The 19,670-nt window shown below is 37.9% G+C and overlaps 1 protein-coding gene across 2 annotated transcripts in view; it reads left to right on the top strand.

The window, feature by feature from the left end:
• The window catches only part of KDM7A (lysine demethylase 7A), an 89,923-nt gene that overhangs the window by 28,002 nt on the left and 42,251 nt on the right, over nucleotides 1-19,670 (top strand). For both annotated transcript variants that reach the window (XM_023184874.3, XM_023184875.3), the window contains exons 2-3: nucleotides 9,805-9,890; nucleotides 16,740-16,857. In XM_023184874.3, the coding sequence (XP_023040642.1) occupies nucleotides 9,805-9,890; nucleotides 16,740-16,857 (204 nt within the window). The remainder of the gene's footprint in view (nucleotides 1-9,804; nucleotides 9,891-16,739; nucleotides 16,858-19,670) is intronic.

The following is a 19,670-nucleotide window of genomic DNA, read 5'->3' as shown; positions in this document are numbered from 1 at the left end:
GGAAGCCCTGGGACAGTTGGAAGCATGAGCCCTGCTGTTGGAGGTAGGAAAAGTGAACCATAAGTGAACCTTAAGAGATTATTGTGAACCAAAGGAATTTCGTTCAGCATTTAATTCAGACCCCTTAAGCATATAGTGTGCCACTAAACGGCTTTAATGTGTCAATTATATAATCTTCACAAAAGTGGAAACATGCCATAAAGAAACATGCTCAGTTTATAAAGAAAGCATTTACTTTTGTGGGAACAGTTTTATGTCAGCAAGAAAATAATAGAAGTTGGGTTTTTCTGAGCCACACATTTAATCATACATTACCAGTTTGATATTTCACTGGAAATAATTCATATAAATTATAAATTTTACCTTAGCTGATATCTGGTAATGAAGTGATATATCTCAGGGTTAAAACATTGTATAAAACTATTAACAATTTAAAAGTGAAAATGCCAATTGGCATCCTAGTATTTTTAGTAAGAATGTCAACTTATTAAGCCGATTAGTAAGCCTTATTTTTACTGGCTAGCAAAATAAGATTTTTGGACAACAAAACCATTGTTCTATAGTTTCATTCTAAGCCTTTTATGTATATTAATTTTCATAAAAATCATTTGAGGGAGTTGCTGTTACTATTTCCCATCTTTACAGATGAGGAGACCAAAAAAAAAAAAAAAAAAAAAACCAGATAAAGTAAGTTACCCAAAGTCACACAGCTTACTAAGTGGGTTAGCTGGGATTCTAACACAGGCAGACTGACTCGAGAGAGAGAGATTTTTCTCAAGTCCACCATCTGAAATTAATTAAAAATGGAAAACAAATTCCCTTTTTTTTTTCTTGAAGCATAGCCATTTGAGCCTGGTGTGTGCTCTGAGGAGACATTATTGAAGAAAAAAGATACAAGGCCCAATCACAAAAGCCTAGTTCCTGTTTGGGTTCAAACCTCATAGCTAATAAGCTGTTGATTAGGGCATTGTTGGCTGACTGGAACCTGGTAGAGCCACGGTAATAATAATAATAGCTGCTGTTTATGACTTAGTATGTTTACTGTGCCATTGCTTACTGTAGGCTTAGTCCCATGCTTTACATACTGACATACATTGTCCTGCTTAATCCCAGGGGAATGCCTGCTCCTCAGGCAGATGAAGAAACTTGCTCCAAGTCAAAATAAATAGAGCTGGAAATCAAGTCTTTCTAATTCTGCAATCTGTGCATCCCATTGAAGCCAGTTGATACTTGTTTATCTGGTTATCATGGAAGTAGTAGACTGAGGAGACCTTGCCTCTCCTATAGCTGTTGCCCTAGACCTAAACTGACCCCAGAATCAAGATAGGAAAGGAAACATGAAGAGCAAGCTGTCAGCTATCCTCTGTATTCCCGGAGTTAATTCACCTCAAAGGGCACTCCCCATCCTCCTTTGTTAATAGGACTTTAGGGGTACACAATGACTCAGTCCTCTCATTATGTCACATGTCACAGTGAAGAAATTGAGTAGTTAGGTGCTTTGGATGAGAAGGTAAATTTCTGATACACAGGCGAAAACTTGAAGCAAAATTTCAGATGTATGCATTTCATTACCACAGCCTTCTACTGTCTAAGGAAAGATGAAAGTTGTACTTTACATGTTGAAAGATCTTTCCCTTTTTATCAACTGTTGCCTTTAGTTCCTGTAGAAGATTCTTTAAAAAATACAAACAGAATAGAAGTTTTAAAAACTTTGCTACAATGTATTGGTTTTCAAGTAAGTTGCAGCACAGTTAATAGTCAACAAAAATTTACTGTGATCATCTGGTACTTGGCATTGGGAGAGAAATCTTAAGGAGCTCAGTTCAGGGAACAGGGTATAAAAATTGCTCAATATTAAACAGTGTTAGGCCATAAATCAGTGGAAATGTGTTTGTTTGTTTCTTCCCTACTCTTTTCTTTTGATAGGAAATGTGTATCAGTAAAATGTCAAAGGACTTTCTGTGGTGTGATTAAGTGAAGTATCATCAAGGAGGAGGAATTTGGGGCTTTGAAGACTAGGTAGTGTAAGATTGTTCAGTGAAGAATGGGGAGAGTATCTAAAGCAAGAGGAATATCTAATGAAGTCCGCTGACAGTAAGATCTGAAGGAATTTGGCCACCCACTCTTCTAACACCAAGAGTAGAGAATATAAATGAGAGTATTATCCAAGAGGAAAAAAGAGAATGTTTGGCTGATCCTAGGGAATTTCGGTTAGTCATTAATTCAATTCAGTTCTCATCAAGTGTCAAAAAAAAAATGCCAGCTTAGCAACAATTTCAGAAGATTAAGACAATGGAAAGTGCTAAAGTTGTCACTGCCCCACTCACCAAATGGCAGTGAGGCTGTTGTATAGATGGAAGCTATTCAGCAAAGGTCAGATTGTCACCCTGTAGGAAAACACCTCCTTTGTGCCCTAACACACAAAGTGGTCTAATAATCTGAACATTTTGCTGTTAGGAAAAAGTGTGACAGTCTGTATATGAAGGAAAGTTTTACAAGAGAAATAAATGGAGTGGAAGAGACTGAAGAAGGTTATGTGTCTGGTTTGAAAGTGATTCTTAGAAAATTTGCTTTCAGAGTTGTGCGTTTTGTGTGTCCTACTGCATTTGCTTTTAACATATCTGTTATAGCTATCATGATTCTAGCAATTTTTTAGTAGGGAGGCAGTGAGTGAAGGGTGGAGTGGGTGATCTAGAGAATGGGGAGAAGTTATGCCTCCCTCTGAGAGAGAAACGGAAGTGTAGGCAGTAGTTCTTTTTGGTTCCTTTCAAAGACCTGAGGTAATTCTTGGTTTAGGAACGTTAACTTTCTGTGTTTAATTTTATTTTTTAAAATTATATTTTGTATGGTTAATTTAAATGGACTGTTTTTCAGATTTACTGGTTTACCAGATTTACTGTTTTTATTGATATACCAAATTTACTATTGTGTTGAAATTCAAAATAAATGTAGCTATAAATGTTTTACCAGTTGATTAGAACTGACCCAAACCTGAAGCCTTCACTGACATTTAATAAAACATTATCTAGGGTGAGGTGGGATGATGAGTAGACACTAGAGAGAGGAACTCATACATCATTGAAGATTAATAGTCATGTTTAGCCGGAGGTGTTCTTAACCAATTGAAATGTCCCTTTCTCCCCTTTTTTCCCTAACCCTCATGGGAGTCATTCTGATTTATGTATCTTAGATGTTCATGGAGAGTTTATGATATGCTGGTTTAGATTTTTCAGGACACATCTAACATTTTTTTCTCTAATTCTTTTGGTGTCACAACACTTCTTAGGAGTGAGGAATGTGGCCATGGTCAAGGTGAGACAAGACAAACCAGGGGTTTCTATAGAAAAAGTACCAACTTGACATCTTTTAACATTGAGTTTCTGTTTTGGTGGTAGTATGTAGCACCTATTTCTTTTGACACTTAATGAACCTTACATTTAAAATCAGGGAAGTTTGGTTTTGAACTTGTTTTATTGAATGCAGAGATAGCTCTCATGCATCTTTTCACTTATCTGCAGTGATCTTTTTGTTGCCCCACTTTAGCCACACACAGTTTCCACACTTGAATCTTATCACTGTTATAGATGATGCTACCTCAGAAATGCCAGATTCTGAACATTCTACTCTTTGGGCATAATCTCTCCTCCTTATAGGTCAGTTGCTCAAGCGTGCCATGGACTTAGTGCTGGGAGCCATTGAGACCCCTCAGATCATCTCACCATTTTCTCACTACCTTCTGTCTTTACATCTTTTTTGACTGCTTACATTTCACGGGTCATCCTTTAATTTTCTTGTAAATATCAGGAACTCCTTTTCTGGTCTTTACCTACAAAAACCCCGACTCTGGATGAATCCAATTTCCTACTCTGGGTCTGCACCACGTGGGTGAACATTGTTGAAAAAAAAATCACATAAATACATAGAAATGGTTTTGTATTAGACTGTTTTTGCATCATTATACCTGAGGCTGAGTCATTTTAAAAAAGAGGTCTAACTGATTCTTGGTTTTATAGGCTGTACAGGAAGTACGGTACCGGCATCTGCTCCTGGTGAGGCCTCAGGAAGCTTTCAATCATGGCAGAAGGCAAAGGGGGGGGAGTAGGTGCACCCATGGTGAGAACAGGTGCAAGAATGGGAGGGAGGTGCTATACATTTTTAAACCAGATCTCATGAGAACTCACTGACTATCCCTAGGATAGCACAAGACGTTCCTGAGGGAGTCTGCCCCCATGACCCAAACAGTTCCCACCAGGCTCCGCCTCCAACATTGTGGATTACATTTCAGCATGTGGGGTGTGTGTGTGTGTGTGTGTGTGGTGGGGACAGACATCCAAACTGTATCAGGTTTGGAATTCATTGTCTGTCTGCAATCTCAGGTGGATTTGGACTCTCAACACTAGCTAGCAATGTTATTGTGTTTCTTAGTCTTTCGTTCTACAGATCAACCCTTTTATACTTCCATCTCTACCTTTTTCCATATTCAGCTGAGTGTCTCACACTAAACTTAGCTGAGAAAAATAGAAGCCCTTAGACTGTACTATGAAGACTAGTTTATCTTCTTTTTCATTTGTCCTGTGTGCTTTTCGTGTCAGATCTAAAAAACCATATTCTGATCCAAGCCCTTGAAGACTTACTCCTTTTTTTTTTTTTTTTTAATTTTTATATATTTTTTGAGACGGAGTCTCGCTGTGTTGCCCAGGCTGGAATGCAGTGGCTCGATCTTGGCTCACTGTGAGCTCCGCCTGCCGGGTTCACGCCATTCTCCTGCCTCAGCCTCCCCACTTGCCACCACGCCTGGCTAATTTTTTGTATTTTTAGTAGAGACGAGATTTCACCGTGTTAGCCAGGATGGTCTCGATCTCCAGACCTTGTGATCCTCCCACCTCGGCCTCCCAAAGTGCTGGGATTACAGGCGTGAGCCACTGTGCCCAGCCGAAGACTTACTCTTATGCTTTATTTCAAGAGTTTTATAGTGTTAACTCTTATCTTTATCATCCATCTGAGTTAATTTTTGTATGTGGTGTGTGATAGAGGTCCAAACACATTCTTCTGCATGTATGTTGTCCCATACCATTTGTTGAACAGACTCTTTTTTCCCCCTTGAATGATCTTGGGACTCTTGCCAAAAATCGATTGGCCACAAATGTAAGAGTTTATTTCTGGACTGTCAGTTCTATTTGGTGTGTCTATCCTTACGCCAGTACCACACTGTCTAGATTACCATAGCTTTGTTAAGTACGTTTGAAGTCGGGGAGTGTGAATCCTCCGTCCAGTGATTCTTAACCTTTTCTTTGGGTTACAGGAAACTTTTTGAGTTTCTTCTAAGAAACTATGGACCAAGGGAATTGTATGTAAAGATATATAAAATTTTGTATAACATTTGTGTATTGAATTGGAAATTTATAGTCTTTCAGTTAAAAAATGAATTTTTAAACAATTAGCATATTCACCTTTTGCTTTCTATGGGAAAAGTGATGTAAATCCATATTGGACAAATAAAGTAAACTTGTGTGCTACTCAAAAGCAAAATGTAATAGCTTGATTTAGTTACGTGGATTCAGTATTCAAGCAGCAATGTCATTATATGTTAACATCTTTTGGTTTTGACCTTTTGGGATTGCGGCACGCTCTACTCAGACTCTCAAAGACTTTACAGTAGCAAGTGTCCTAGAGTTCTCTCAGGTGAGAGTGGGCTTGTTTTTGCATATCCAGAGGTCTCTGATACATTGCTCTTGATATTTTGTTATGGTTATTAGATTAATACATTTCAAGATTTTTGCCTAATTTTTGCATGGTTGTGGATAGAATTTTAGTTGTGAAAGTATTTAGTATTTAGTATTTTAATTGTGTATTAATTTTGTACTGTGTGTTTTTATTTAGTATTTTAATTGTGGAATAAGAATAGAGGAAGCGTGTCTAAAACATACATCTAGAGTTTAATCAATAATTATAAAATATATACCCATGTAATAATCATCTAGAACCTCAGGACACCACTTGCCATCCTTTCTAGATGACAATCCTCAGAGAAAACCACTGTCCTTTCAAGATCCATCTCTTCCTTGTTTTTTAAGATAGCTTTATTATCCCTAAACAGTATACTTCAGCTTTCCCTAGTTTTGAGTTTTCTGCATTCATAGAATATACCATATGTACTCTTTTATGTCTTTTTAAAATTTAATTCAATGTTGATTAACTTATAGAATTCATTCATTCATTATGCGAGTTTTTTAATTTTTATTACCATATAGAGTTCCGTTATGAGAATATACTGTTTCCATTTTATTATTTGTAGACTTCACAAATAATGATTCTATAAGCGGCTCTGTATAGGTAGGTATCCTGATGCACATGTGCCTGAGTTACTTTCAGTTGTGTTTACCTAAAAAAGGATTTGCTTGGTCATGGAATAATCATAGAGCATATGATTCTTCAGCTTTAGTGCAAAATTGTTCTCCAGCATGGCTGTATCAAACTCTCAGTTTAAAGTTCCTATTGACCCACATCATCTTCAACACATGGTATCATCAGGCTTTTTAGTTTTAGCGGGTCTGTTGGGTATGTCGTGGTATTTATTGTGCTTTTAATTTATATTTCCCTCAGTTATAAGGTTGTACACCTTTTTATGTGTGATTCAGCCATTTAGAGTTCCTTTTATGATGTGCCTATCCAAGTATTTTGTTCATTTTTCTATTTTTTTTTTTTTTTGTATTGATTTGTAGGAGTTCAGTATATTCTGGGTATAATTCCTTTGGTGGCCACCTGTATTGTAATGTCTTCTGCTACTCTAGCTTATCATTTCAGTCTTTATAGTTTAATGAATTGGAGTTTATTTCAATATGGCTGAAGTTACCAGTTTTCACCTTTACGAACAGTGCTTTTTGTATTTTAAGACAATCTTTCCTGTCATAAAGTCATAAAGATATTTTCTATATTACGTTATTTATGCAACCTTTGTACTTTGTGTTTTATGTGTGTTTAGGTTTATCATCTACTTTGGAATAAATTTTTATGTTATGAGATAGATGTCTAATTTTATTTTACTTTAAAGAGATATATACATATCTTTTTTATATATAAAATATATCATTTATGGACATATAAAAATCAAGCATATTTTATACAAATACCTTTTATATAAATATCTTATGTGTATGTTTCTTTTTATTTTTTTTTTTTTTTGACTGAGTCTCACTGTATCGCCCAGGCTAGAGTACAATGGCGTGATCTCGGTTCACTGCAATCTCCACCTCCTGGGTTCAAGTGATTCTCCTGCCTCAGCCTCCCAAGTAGCTGGGATTACAGACATGCGTCAACATGTCTGGCTAATTTTTGTGTTTTTAGTAGAGGTGGGGTTTCGCCATGTTGGCCAGGCTGGTCTCAAACTCCTGACCTCAAGTGATCTGCCCACCTTGGCCTCCCAGAGTGCTGGGATTACAGACATAAGCCACCCCGCCAGGCCAATATATCTTTTTTAAAATAAAAAGATACATGTATATAAGATGTTGATATAAAAGCTATATAAAAAGTGTCCAGGACCTTATATTGAAAAGTTTGTTCTTGCTGTATGCTCTTCAGTGCCCTCCTGTTACACATGAGATGGATCTGGTTGGATCTCATGTGTAACAGGAGGGCACGGATCTGCACACATATACATGGATCTGGTTTTGGGCACTGGCATCTGTTTCATATTGCCTTGATTCCTAGAGCTTTAAAATAAGTCTTGATACTTCGTTGAGTTTTAGGGTGGTGGGTTTGTTTTGTTTTTGTTTTTGTTTTCTGTGAATGCTTTGCATATTCTTGGCCCTGTACATTTCCATATTAATTTTAGAACCAGTTTGTCAGGTTCTATCTGGATTGGAATTAAATTGAATCTGTAAATCACTTTGAGGAGAATTAATGTCTTTACATTATTGAACCTCAAACCCATGGTCATGATGTATATCTCCCTTTGTTTAGGTTTTCTTAAAGTCTCTTAGTAATATTTTATACTTTACCCTAAAGAAGCCTTGCATAGTTCTTGTTAAATTTATTCCAGTGTACTTGACTTTTTTTTTGAGATGGAGTCTAGCTCTGTCCCCCAGGCTGGAGTGCAGTGGCGCCATCTCCGCTCACTGCAAGCTCTGCTTCCCGGGTTCACGTCATTCTGCCTCAGCCTCCCGAGTAGCTGGGACTACAGGCACCCGCCACTATGCCCGGCTAATTTTTTGTACTTTTAGTAGAGATGGGGTTTCACCATGTTAGCCAGGATGATCTCGATCTCCTGACCTCATGATCTGCCCAGCTCGGCCTCCCAATGTACTTGACGTTTTTATGCAGTTGTACATGGTATGTTATTTCACTTTTTAGCTTTATATTGTTGGTATTTGGAACTAGGTTTTTTTATATACTAATCTTTAGCAATCTTTTTATTCTTATGATTTCTCTATAGATTCTTTTGCATTTTCTGCTTGCGTAACCATAGCATTTGCAGATGACAGCTTTTTTTTCTAATCCCTATACCTTTTAATTCTTTTCCTTAATTTACTGTACCAGTTCGATCCTCCAGCACAGTGTTCACCGGAAGTAGTAATAGGAGGTGTTCTTGCTATGTTTTTATTTTGAGATGAAGTCTCACTCTGTCGCCTACTGCAATCTCTGCCACCCGGGTTCAAGCGATTCTCCTGCCTCAGCCTCCCAAGTATCTGGGATTACAGGTGCCTGGCATCGTGCCTGGCTGATTTTTGTATTTTTAGTAGAGATAGGGTTTCACCATGTTGGCCAGGCTGATCTTGAACTCCTGATCTCATGATGCACCCACCTCGGCCTCCCAAAGTGCTCGGATTACAGGCGTGAGCCAACACACCCGGCTGCTGTATTCTTAATCTCAGAATGACTGCTTCATGTTATTTGCATAGGATGTTTTAGAAGTATCCTTTTCCAGATTATGGAATTATCCTCTAAGCTAGCTAAGAGGTTTTGTTGTTTACTTTTTAATCATACGTAAATGTTGAATTTTATCAAATACTTGTCCTGAATCTTTTTAAATGGTCATATGATTTTTTTTCCTTTAATCTAATAATGTGGTAAGTTTCACTGATTAAGATTTTTAGTGTTAAAAACCACCTTGTGTTCCTGGGATAGACCCAACTTGATATTTGCATCTTTACTCATAAATGAGGGTGACCTATAATTCTTTCCAAGTTTTGGTACCAAGAACTTACGCTGTCAGGAAATGAGTTAGGGAGCAAATCCTTTTTTGCTACTCTCTGGAGTAAATTTGATATAATATTAGATTTATTTGTTCCTTGAATATTTGATAGAACTTGCATTTTTAAAGGTTTTTTGTCTATTTTTGTAACTTCTTGAGGTAGATACATAGCTCATTAATTTCAGCCTCTTTTTTTCTAACAGATGCATTTAGAGCTATATGTTTCTGTTTACAAGTTCTTCATCCCACAAATTGTGTCGTATTGTATTATCATGGTTCACATTTTAATATATCTTTTGACTCATTTTATTGACATTTTATAACAGGTGACATTTACATAATGGTTGAGGATTTTATGACTTATTGTGTTGTTTCTGATGTCTCTACTGCTGCTAGGAGAGAATTACTTTGAGTATAATATGTTCTCCCTCATGCTCACTTAGCAAGTTTGTAGAGAACAGAATAAAATTTATCTTTATATGTGTTTCTCTGCTCTACAAAAATGTGTTGGTGAGGCGGTTATACATTTCTCAGCTAAATTCCATCCACTGTATTATAGTTAAGTGAATATTTTCAACTTACTTACATATTGATTTTGTTTTTCTTTGTCTTAGCTGTGTTGGAGTAGAAGAACATCATGCTGTTGACATTGACCTGTATCACTGTCCCAACTGTGCAGTTTTACACGGTTCCTCCTTGAGTAAGTATTAGATGCTTAAATAAAAATTGACATTTCAGAAAAATCGAGATTTCAGACTTACATGTACATGTTAATACTTTAATGATACTCTGACGAGTTATATTATACCATCAAGAACTGTAGGGAAAGATTTTGCTCAAGGTATTTAGGTTGTCGTTTTTGTCTCATTAAGTCAAAAGATTAAGGGGGGGAATGTACTGTCAGTCTTAATTGCCAGTGCAGAGTCCCCAAACTCAACTACATAGTTTGATATCTTTCAATTTGAGAAGTGTGGTAAAGTAAAATTTTTCTGTTTCTGGAATCTGATTTTGCTTGTTTTGCTCTCTTCACAAGTAGAAGATCTTTAGTAGTATTTTGGGAGAGTATACAGAATAAGACTTTAATGCACTCATATGCCTTATATTTTAAGGAGAAAATGAGAGCGTTGATAAGCTAAAATATTACTTATATTTTCTGAATTTGGTTGCTATATTGAGTATGGCCTGGAGTCCTGCCCAGCCATCCTCTCTGCCTGAAACCCCTTTCTGAGATCTGAGGAAGTAGAGATACAAAGACACACCGGACCATGTTTCTGACCACACTCTTGTTCCTAAGAAGGGAGAGCAATGCCAGGGAAGCCTCAGGCATCTTTTGAAGTGGACCAACATCACACCTAAAATATCTATTTTCAGCTTTTTACAGATTCTTCAGAATCTTTTACAGATGCTTCAGAAGAATACATTGAAATATTGCTATCGTGCAAATATGAGATAAAAAGGCTTGGATTATGTTATAATTTTCTTTTTTTTTTTTTTAATTTGAGACAAGGTCTTGCTCTGTCACCTATGCTGGAGTGCAGTGGCGCTATCATAGCTCACTGCAGCCTTGACCCCCTGGGCTTAAGTGATCCTCCTGCCTCAACCTCTGGAGTAGCTGGGACCACAGGCATGCTTCACCACGCCCAGTTAATTTTTTGATATTTTGTAAAGACAAGGTCTCACTTTGTTGCCCAGGCTGGTCTCGAACTCTGCCTTAGACTCCCAAAAGTGCTGTGATTACAGGCATGAACCACCACACCTGGCCTTTAATAACTATTTATTTTGACATTTTAGGCTGCAGACTAGCATTTTTATATTCACAAAATTAAAGGGAAAACTATAGACTTTGTCATTTTAAAACCTTTGCCTGAACATACCTTGATATACACACTTGGGTTGGTTTTAGGTAACTTATATGACTGCTTTATTTTACATGCAGCCTTTTCCCCAGTACTTTTTTCCAATAGAGTAGACATTTATATAGAGTTATATTTTTTCAAAAGAGACTTACTGGCACCTGACTGCTCATTTGTTTTGTTAGAAATATTAGTAATGTTTCTAATGTCTTTGTAAGATACTTAAAAATTTAAGCTACTTGAATACATTAAAGTATTTCCTTTTAAAATAGAGGCTATTCCTTTTGTTAAGTATAGAGCATAAAACTTGAGGTTAGCAAATTGGTGGAACTGTTACATGTGTAATTGACTAGTTTATTGTCATAAATGTTTTTAAATGATCTTTCTCTGGCTGGCACCGAGTATGTGATATATAACTTGAAATAATTGTTGACTGGGAGTAACTCTTGGAGAAGGTAAATAAATAATATGGTGGTGTTATCTCAAGGGAGACTTAACTAAAATTTATAGCAGTTTTAGTTTAGAATTTAAGTATATAGTCCCAAAATGAAATTTGAATTTAAATTCTGTGAAATATTAAGTTACTATGAGGCAGAATAATGTGATATACTCCATTTTTTATTTTTCCTATATGATTTAATTTTGTAAAAAATGTGTTATACTCGCTAAATTGATTACACAATCCATAATGGATCATGACTTCACTTTGAATAATTATGCTTCAGAGAGAAGTTTGCCTATGCTTCTCACCCCTGAAGAACGTAAGCCCAGGCATTGGCTATCTTCTGGGCAGATATCCAACTCTGAGTACTTACAAGGAAAACACCCAAAATCCAGTCATCTGTTTTATCTTGATTTAAGGCTCACCTTCCCTCCTCCTCACCTTCTACCCCCAACTTGGTTAATCCCTTTTGATCCCTTTCCCTCTGCTATTAAGCCTCTCTTTTTTTTTTTTTTTTTTTTTTAATTCATTTTTTTATTTTTTGAGACAGAGTCTTACGCTGTCGCCCAGGCTGGAGTGCAGTGGCGCAGTCTTGGCTCACTGCAACCTCTGCCTCACAGGTTCAAGCAATTCTCCTGCCTCAGCCTCCTGAGTAGCTGGGATTACAGGTGTGTGCCACCGTGCCCGGCTAATTTTTGTATTTTTAGTAGAGATGGAGTTTCACCATGTTGGCCAGGCTGGTCTCGCCTCAGGCTCTCACAGTGCTGAGATTACAGGCATGAGCCACTGCGCCAGGCCTATTAAGCCTGTCTTACTTGCTACCTGGGTTTCCTGTTGGTTTCAGAGATCCCCAGGAGTCCTTATTATTGATACCATTTAGCTAGTATAATAACTACTTAATACGGTGAATTTAGACTTGACCCTCTTAATGGGAATTAAGAACTCTATTTGAGGGCAGATATCAAAAAACAGCCTACAAATAACTTAAATATATATTCTCTGTCTTCTTTAGGCACATGCAATCCAAACACAAAATTTTCTCCTTTCCCTTTAACCATTACTAAAATGTTCCTTCACTGGCCTCCTTCCTTTAAGAAATTCAGTCAGCTGTTATACAGTGGCTGATTTTATGGTTAGCAGGTTGAGCCAACAGGACAATTGTATCCTTCTGTTAACCTCCTCCAAGTCAGCACATTTAAAAGGAAATGATAGTGATTGGCAGCTTATTATATGGTAGGCACTATAGTGGGTAAGTAAGTACTTGACCTATGTTATCTTCTTCGATATTTGTAACAACTCCATGTGAGAAATGAGAAAAATGATCTAGCTAGCCCTTTTATGTGGCTATTTGGCAGAGTTGGAGTTTGAACCCCTAGCAGTCTAATTCCAAAGCTGATGCACTTCACTGATTAATCTCTTCTGCAAAAATGAAAATTAACTACTGGGGTTGCTGAGGTAGGAGGATTGCTTGAGCCCAGGAGCTCGAGGCTGCAGTGAACTGTGATTGCGCCACTGTACTCCAGCCTGGGTGAAAGAGGGAGACCCTGTCTTAAAAAAGAAAGAAAATTTAAAAATACAGTATCATACTTTACCTATCAAATGGGCTGCTTTAAAAAAAAAAAAAAAAGTACTGATGCCCATTGTTTACCCAGGGGCATGAAATACACTTCTTGTGTAATACTGGTAAGGAAAGTAAGTTACTAGTACCACTTCTTTGGAGGCAGTTTTGTAATATGTAGCAATTGTCTTTAAAATGTTGATCTTTCTTCTAGCATTTCTTAGAATTTATTCTGAGGAATTAATCAGGGAAACAATATATACAAACATGAATCTCAACTTTGAAGAAAGATTCAGAATGAACTAAGTGCTTAAGAATCAAAAAAATGATTATAATATGGTATATCTACATCTTAAAATTGTAGTCTGTTTTAAATATTTAATAAGGAGAAAATGCTCGTGATATAATAAGAAAGATAAGCAGGATAAACATTGTGATCCCAGTTGAAGATAAAATGGAGTTATGGGCTGGGCTTGGTGGCTCACACCTGTAGTCCCAGCACTTTGGGAGGCCAAGGTGGGTGGATCACGAGGTCAGGAGATTGAGACCATCCTGGCCAACATGGTGAAACCCCATCTCTACTAAAATACAAAAAAAAACACTAAAAGCCGAATGTGGTGGCGCACGCCTGTAGTCCCAGCTACTCAGGAGCCTGAGGCAGGGGAATTGCTTGAACCTGGGAGGCAGAGGTTTCTTTGAACCGAGATCGTGCCACTGTCCTGCAGCCTGGCAACAGGGTAAGACTCCGTCTCAAAAAAAAAAAAAAAAAAAAAAAAAGAAATGGAGTTATGTATCTATATATAGCTGAAAAAAATCTGGAATTAAATACACTCAAATTTTAGGAGTGATTTTAAATGAGAAAAAATAACATGCAAAGGATGCCTTAATGGAATTTCCTAGGAAGTTTGCTTTGTGATTCTAAATTTTTCTTGTGAGTTTTTTTGTTTTTTTCTAGTGGAACTTACCCTCTTCCATATTGAAGATTTGGCTGCCATAAGTTACTTGGGAATCTTGTTTTAGACTCTTAGATAGGAATAAGCCTGATTTCCACCTTTGTTAATTATTGTGACTTCTTATCCACATGAGGACTCAATGTTGTTGCATTACTATGATCTTTGTAAGGCAGGAAAGGTTTAAAATAACTTGGAATCATAAAGTTGTTTTCCCCAAAGCATTATTGTTACGAAAATGTTCAAACATATGGGAAAAATTGGATGAATTTTACAGCAAGCACCTATAAGCCTTATCATCTAGATTCTACTGTTAACATTTTCATTGTATGTTCTACCACATGTCTATCCATGTAACTATTCTGTCTACCTATTTTTTTTTTGGATGCATTTCTAAATAAATTGCAAACGTCAGTACATTTTCCAGAATCATAGAGGTTTTAGGCTTAAGAGTACTTTTCAAACTTAAAAAATAAAAAACTGATTTAAAACTGAAATTGTACATTGATAGAACGCACAAGAGCTGTAGGTAGTGCCACTCTGCTGGAAAGAGGAATGAGGTCCAGAGATCAACCCTTGGCTTTTTCTCCATCTCCCCTTTGTGAAGGATTCTTCCACACAGTTTGAAAATTAGCAGTTTAATCCACCCCTTAATTCCTACATTGAGGAATCTGGATCCAGCAGTGTTAAGTGACCTGCCCAAGGTTGCAGAGAAAGCTATTGGCTGAACTAGGAATCAAATCCAAGTCTTCTGATTTCGATTGCTGTGACTACTCAAGGTCATAGCCTTCCAGAGCTGTAGAATTACAGGGTCTTAGCATTGGAATGAATGAAGTTATTTATTTTGTCATCCTACCCGTCTTTCTTTAATTATGACTCAGTTACCTGCTCTTCTTTATGTCAGTGTAACTGTGCTTATTTGGGGAGTAAGTCTTCACATGAAAGAGGGAGGAATGATGCTATTAGAATAGATTTCTGATGTGAGATAAAGGCCCTGTCCTGAGAAGATGATTTGGATTATCTGGATAATCATATTAGGACCTAATGTTCTGATGAAAATCATAATTGTATATAATTTGGAAATTGTATAGTATCTGTAAGTGTGGACATTATAAAAGGCTCCATCTGCTGATTTGAATTCCTTGCTTTAATTTTAAATATTTTGAAATAAAAAGAGTAGGTTTTAAAAATCCACAGTTAATTGTCTGTAATTGCAGCATTACATTGAGCAGAATTCTCAGCCCTGGAAATGCATTAAAAACTTGAGTGTTTTCAACCCCTCCATCCTCGAGATAAAACACTAAAGCACGGGGCTAGCTGCAGAGCAGCCTTAGGACCCTGGGACCAAGGGGCAGACCCTGCCCAAGGATGCAGGCCTAAGCCAGGCCTCACACTCACAGTGTAAATGTCTCTCTGGCCACCATGCGTTACATGTATCTGTGTATATGTGTGGGGAGGCTGTGCACACGAGCGAGGGGTGAGTGGCTGTGGCTTTGGGCAGCATACACATGGTTAGCCGTGCATGCACTTTGTGGCCCTTTTGCAAGGGTCAGAGGGTACTGGAAGTGGGAGGGGGCAAGGTCTGCTATCAGGAGTTACTGTAAAAACAAGAACTGGAAGCTCGTGTTTCTGGTACTGGGTAAAATGATTCTACCTCTTGGGATAAGGATCCACATTCGCCCTAGTACGATGGGCTCTTTCACCCGACTCCTAGTCTCCTGGGTGTGGGAGCAAAATTGTGATCTTTCCTAGGAGTTTGAATGCCCCATATTTGTGTCCTTGCCAGCTCTTTGGCCCACCTTTCAAGCCCCAGTGTTCAAGCTCAGAGGATGAAGGGGCATCTGAAGGGTCCACGGGATGGGGCCCTCACCAAACGCCTTGGCTGCTGGCCGGCAGCCCTCTGTGATGTGTGTGCAGAGTGAACAGAGCTAGTACAGAGCACCCTCATCCTGTAGAGTTCATGCACTCCCCATCCGTGCTACCTACCTCCTCATTTCTGTTTCGGTTTTAAGACAATGAAGCAGCATTCACTGGGTGTAACATGAAGGGATAAAAATGAAGGAGAAAGAGAGTTTGGGATGGGATGTCTAAGGCAGGAGTTGACATCAGGCAACCAAATAAATGAATTTTGGGGAGGAACACAACTCCCATCCCAGTTTCCTTCCCATGGCTGCATGTTAAGATGGATGCATGGAGAGACCATCTGCCTGGCTCCCTATCTTCATTCTCCACACAGCCTGGTGATGGCAGGCCTGGATTTGGATTTCAGAATCCGAGCTCCGGGCTCCACTCATGTGGCAGCAAGACTGCTTCATTCCAGCATTTAGAAACACACCTGTATTTGGTTCTCAACCGTGGGAGCACTCGCTGCACTGGTGGGAGGTGGTTGGGAAAGTTGGAAAACCTTTGTTTTGTAGGAAAACCTTTGTCTTGTATGCCCAGAAGGATGGTGGAACCCATGGTGGAAATTCACGCCATGGATTTTTAATGTTCTACGCAGCTGGGAATAGACATGGTACTTACCTTCGAGTTTTTCAATTTATCTCAATTTTATATGTCTTGTGATTCATTTTCTTAATCCAAATATATATAAATGTATGTGGTCTTAAAAAAAAAAACAAAAAAGCTTGAGTGCTTTTAATGTATTTACAATTGTTATTTCTGATTATGTTGGATATAATGATTAGAAAGCACATAGTATCACCAGTTACCAAAATCATTTTTTTAAAATCTTTTAAAAATCCAGTGAAAAAGAGGAGGAACTGGCACAGGCATGACTACACTGAAATTGATGATGGTTCCAAACCAGTGCAAGCTGGAACTAGAACTTTCATTAAGGAATTACGCTCTCGAGTCTTCCCAAGGTATGGAAACTTACTCTGATGAAAGAAAATGTAAGAATGTAAGAATGTCGTCTCATAGAGTGATATTACGTAAAGGCAATGTTTTCAAACAAAGTTTTCAAACTTTATCCTCAGCCACCTTTTCACCTTTTTACTTCCTTAATGAAATAGAAAAGTATCAGTACATTCCAAGTAATAGGAGGAAATAAGTAAGCATATTTTCTTGGAACTTTTGTTACATGTATATGCGCACTGGGTCACCCTATAAAAACATTTAGATGTGGGCCACAGTCCAAAAAGTTTGAAATACGCTAATCTGAGGGAGTTGTTCCCAGTACTTGGTTCCTTATGATATGCAGCTGCTGTCTGTTTTTTTTTCTTTTGCCTCACCTTCTCCTGTTTTCCCAACTCTGCTTTTTCTCCATTGCTTTTATATGCATCTCTGCCCTAGGTCCACCAGAAGCACACACAACCACTGCAGGAGTGGGCTTTTTGATTTTTTAAAAAATAATGGAATATATTTGAGTTGTCTGGCTCAAAGAGAGTCGAGAGCATTATAAAGCATTTAATCATGCTAATTTGGATCATTTCCTGCTCACTGCCTGACATCTATTTCAAGCGATAATGCTTAATAGACTTTTACACAAGATCATAGCCAGGCTTGTTAAAGAGGGGAAGCACAATTTAGATTTAAATCACAGTATCACATGCAGCTTATTATGGAATTATTTCATATCCTGAAATGATAAAACCCCTGCTATTTCTTCTCAGTCTTTAGAATTCCTCTCTAGCCCCCTGCCCCTTAATCCTTACACAGAAACATAATGATAAGCATCTACTGTTGGCTCCCTCAGGTCTGTTGAGAGACAGAAAGAACACGTATTTAAAATGTAGTGTTTACACATGATTTTTGTGGTGTTAAATACCCTATTCTCAAATATTCTTTTTTATCAGTTTCCAAGTTGTAGGAGAAATGTTTGTGTGTTTTCTTTTTTATTGGCTCATGCTTGATTGGTTTGGCACCTAGGCCCCAAGTTTTCAGTCTGGTTCTGTTGGTGGGCCTAAGAGAGGTTTGTGAGCTCCCTAAAATGAATGGTATGTATAATTTAGTGTCAGTTGGGAGTGTCCATTTCTCAGGGAGAGGAGCTATAGCTTTCTTTTTTTTCCAAATAGATTTCTGACACAAAAATGTAGTGTTAAAAACACTGGCCTAATAATTTATGTGACTTTACTGCCAGTGACCACAAATGAGAACAGGTTATAGAGATGATCACAAATGTCCAAAATGTAATTACCATTAGTTCAGGATCTTTGGGTTTTAATGCCATAAAGCTTTATATCATTTCAAACCATAGTAGAATAGCAATAATTGTTAAATTACACATACTCGATATGATTAACGCAGAAGCGTATGAAGTGAATGAGTTATCTTTCCCCTCCCCTATTTTAAGACTTAGTGTAAGTTTTTTGAGACCCTTTTCTACATAAAAACATTAAAACATTTATGTATATGGATGTATGGATATATATAATGTTCTTAAAATGGGATTATGTTATGCATAGTGTTGTACAATTTGCCTTTTTTACTCTTATATTTCATAGATATCCTTCCATACATATGCATAGATTTATCTCACTTCCTAAATGCTGTGTAGTATACAGTAATCTATAGGTACTATAATTTGCTTAACCATCCCCATACATATTTAGTTTGTCTCCAGATTTTCCTCTTGCAAAAAATGTACCTATATTTTAAACACTTGTCATTATATCTGTTTGATCAAAAGAGGAAGTAAAACACCAAACATTTGAGATCAGGGAATACAAGTGATTTAAAATTCTCCTTTAGATTGAAGTTGAAGGAATTATTTAATCCTCAGAGGTTGGGGGAAGGAGGGACAGTTGTGGATGCTTATTGGGGAAACTGAGACGTAATACAGAGCTCCAGTTCAGTAGATGAGTCAAGTGAAGAAGAACAAGAATATCTAGGAGAGGACTCTCAGTTTTCTTAGGCCTCAGACTTGCCCTTGCCTTATGGAAAGGATCGGAAGATCGGAGCCCAGTAATTCGGAGAACCAGCATCTCCTTTTTCTCCTGTCTTCTTGCCACCTAGGCAGCAGATGACAACAGATAGTTAAGATCTGATTGTAGAAGTGGAGACTATTGTGTTTTAACATTTAAGGCAAGTGTACCACTTAATTTTGAACGTATAGCAGCCATATCCTGTGAGCAATTAGGAGATAAAAACTGGAATGCCCCTTTGGAAGAGATCTGGTGAGCAAAGGGACAAACTACTCTTATGTTAATGTAATGCCTGTAATCTGTTGGTCATCAGAGAGGGCAACTGGAGATCCAACCATTCTTGGCTTAAAGTTATTACCTGGTATTAAGACTTACTAGGCCCAGTGCGGTGGCTCACGCCTGTAATCCCAGAACTTTGGGAGGCCAAGGTGGGCGGATCACGAGGTCAGAAGATCAAGACCATCCTGGCTAACACGGTGAAACCCATCTCTACTTAAAAAAAATACAAAAAAATTAGCCGGTCATGGTGGCAGGCGCCTGTAGTCCCAGCTACTCGGGAGGCTGAGGCAGGAGAATGTCCTGAATCCGGGAGGCGGAGCTTGCAATGAGCTGAGATCCTGCCACCGCACTCCAGCCTGGGCTACAGAGCGAGACTCCATCTCAAAAAAAAGACTTACTAAATACTGGTTGTAACGGATCATTTAAATCGGTAGTTTTCAATGGGAGCATTTTGGACACTTGTCTCAGTGGGCAGGGACCAGGGATGCTAGTCATCTTCCAGTATGCAGAGTAAGAATTAATTGTTCTATGTT

This window comes from Piliocolobus tephrosceles, chromosome 8 (genome assembly GCF_002776525.5).
Source record: "Piliocolobus tephrosceles isolate RC106 chromosome 8, ASM277652v3, whole genome shotgun sequence".
In the NCBI taxonomy this organism is placed as follows: domain Eukaryota; kingdom Metazoa; phylum Chordata; class Mammalia; order Primates; family Cercopithecidae; genus Piliocolobus; species Piliocolobus tephrosceles.
Note: the sequence above shows the minus strand (reverse complement) of the source record. Positions and strands in the feature narration are given on the sequence as shown.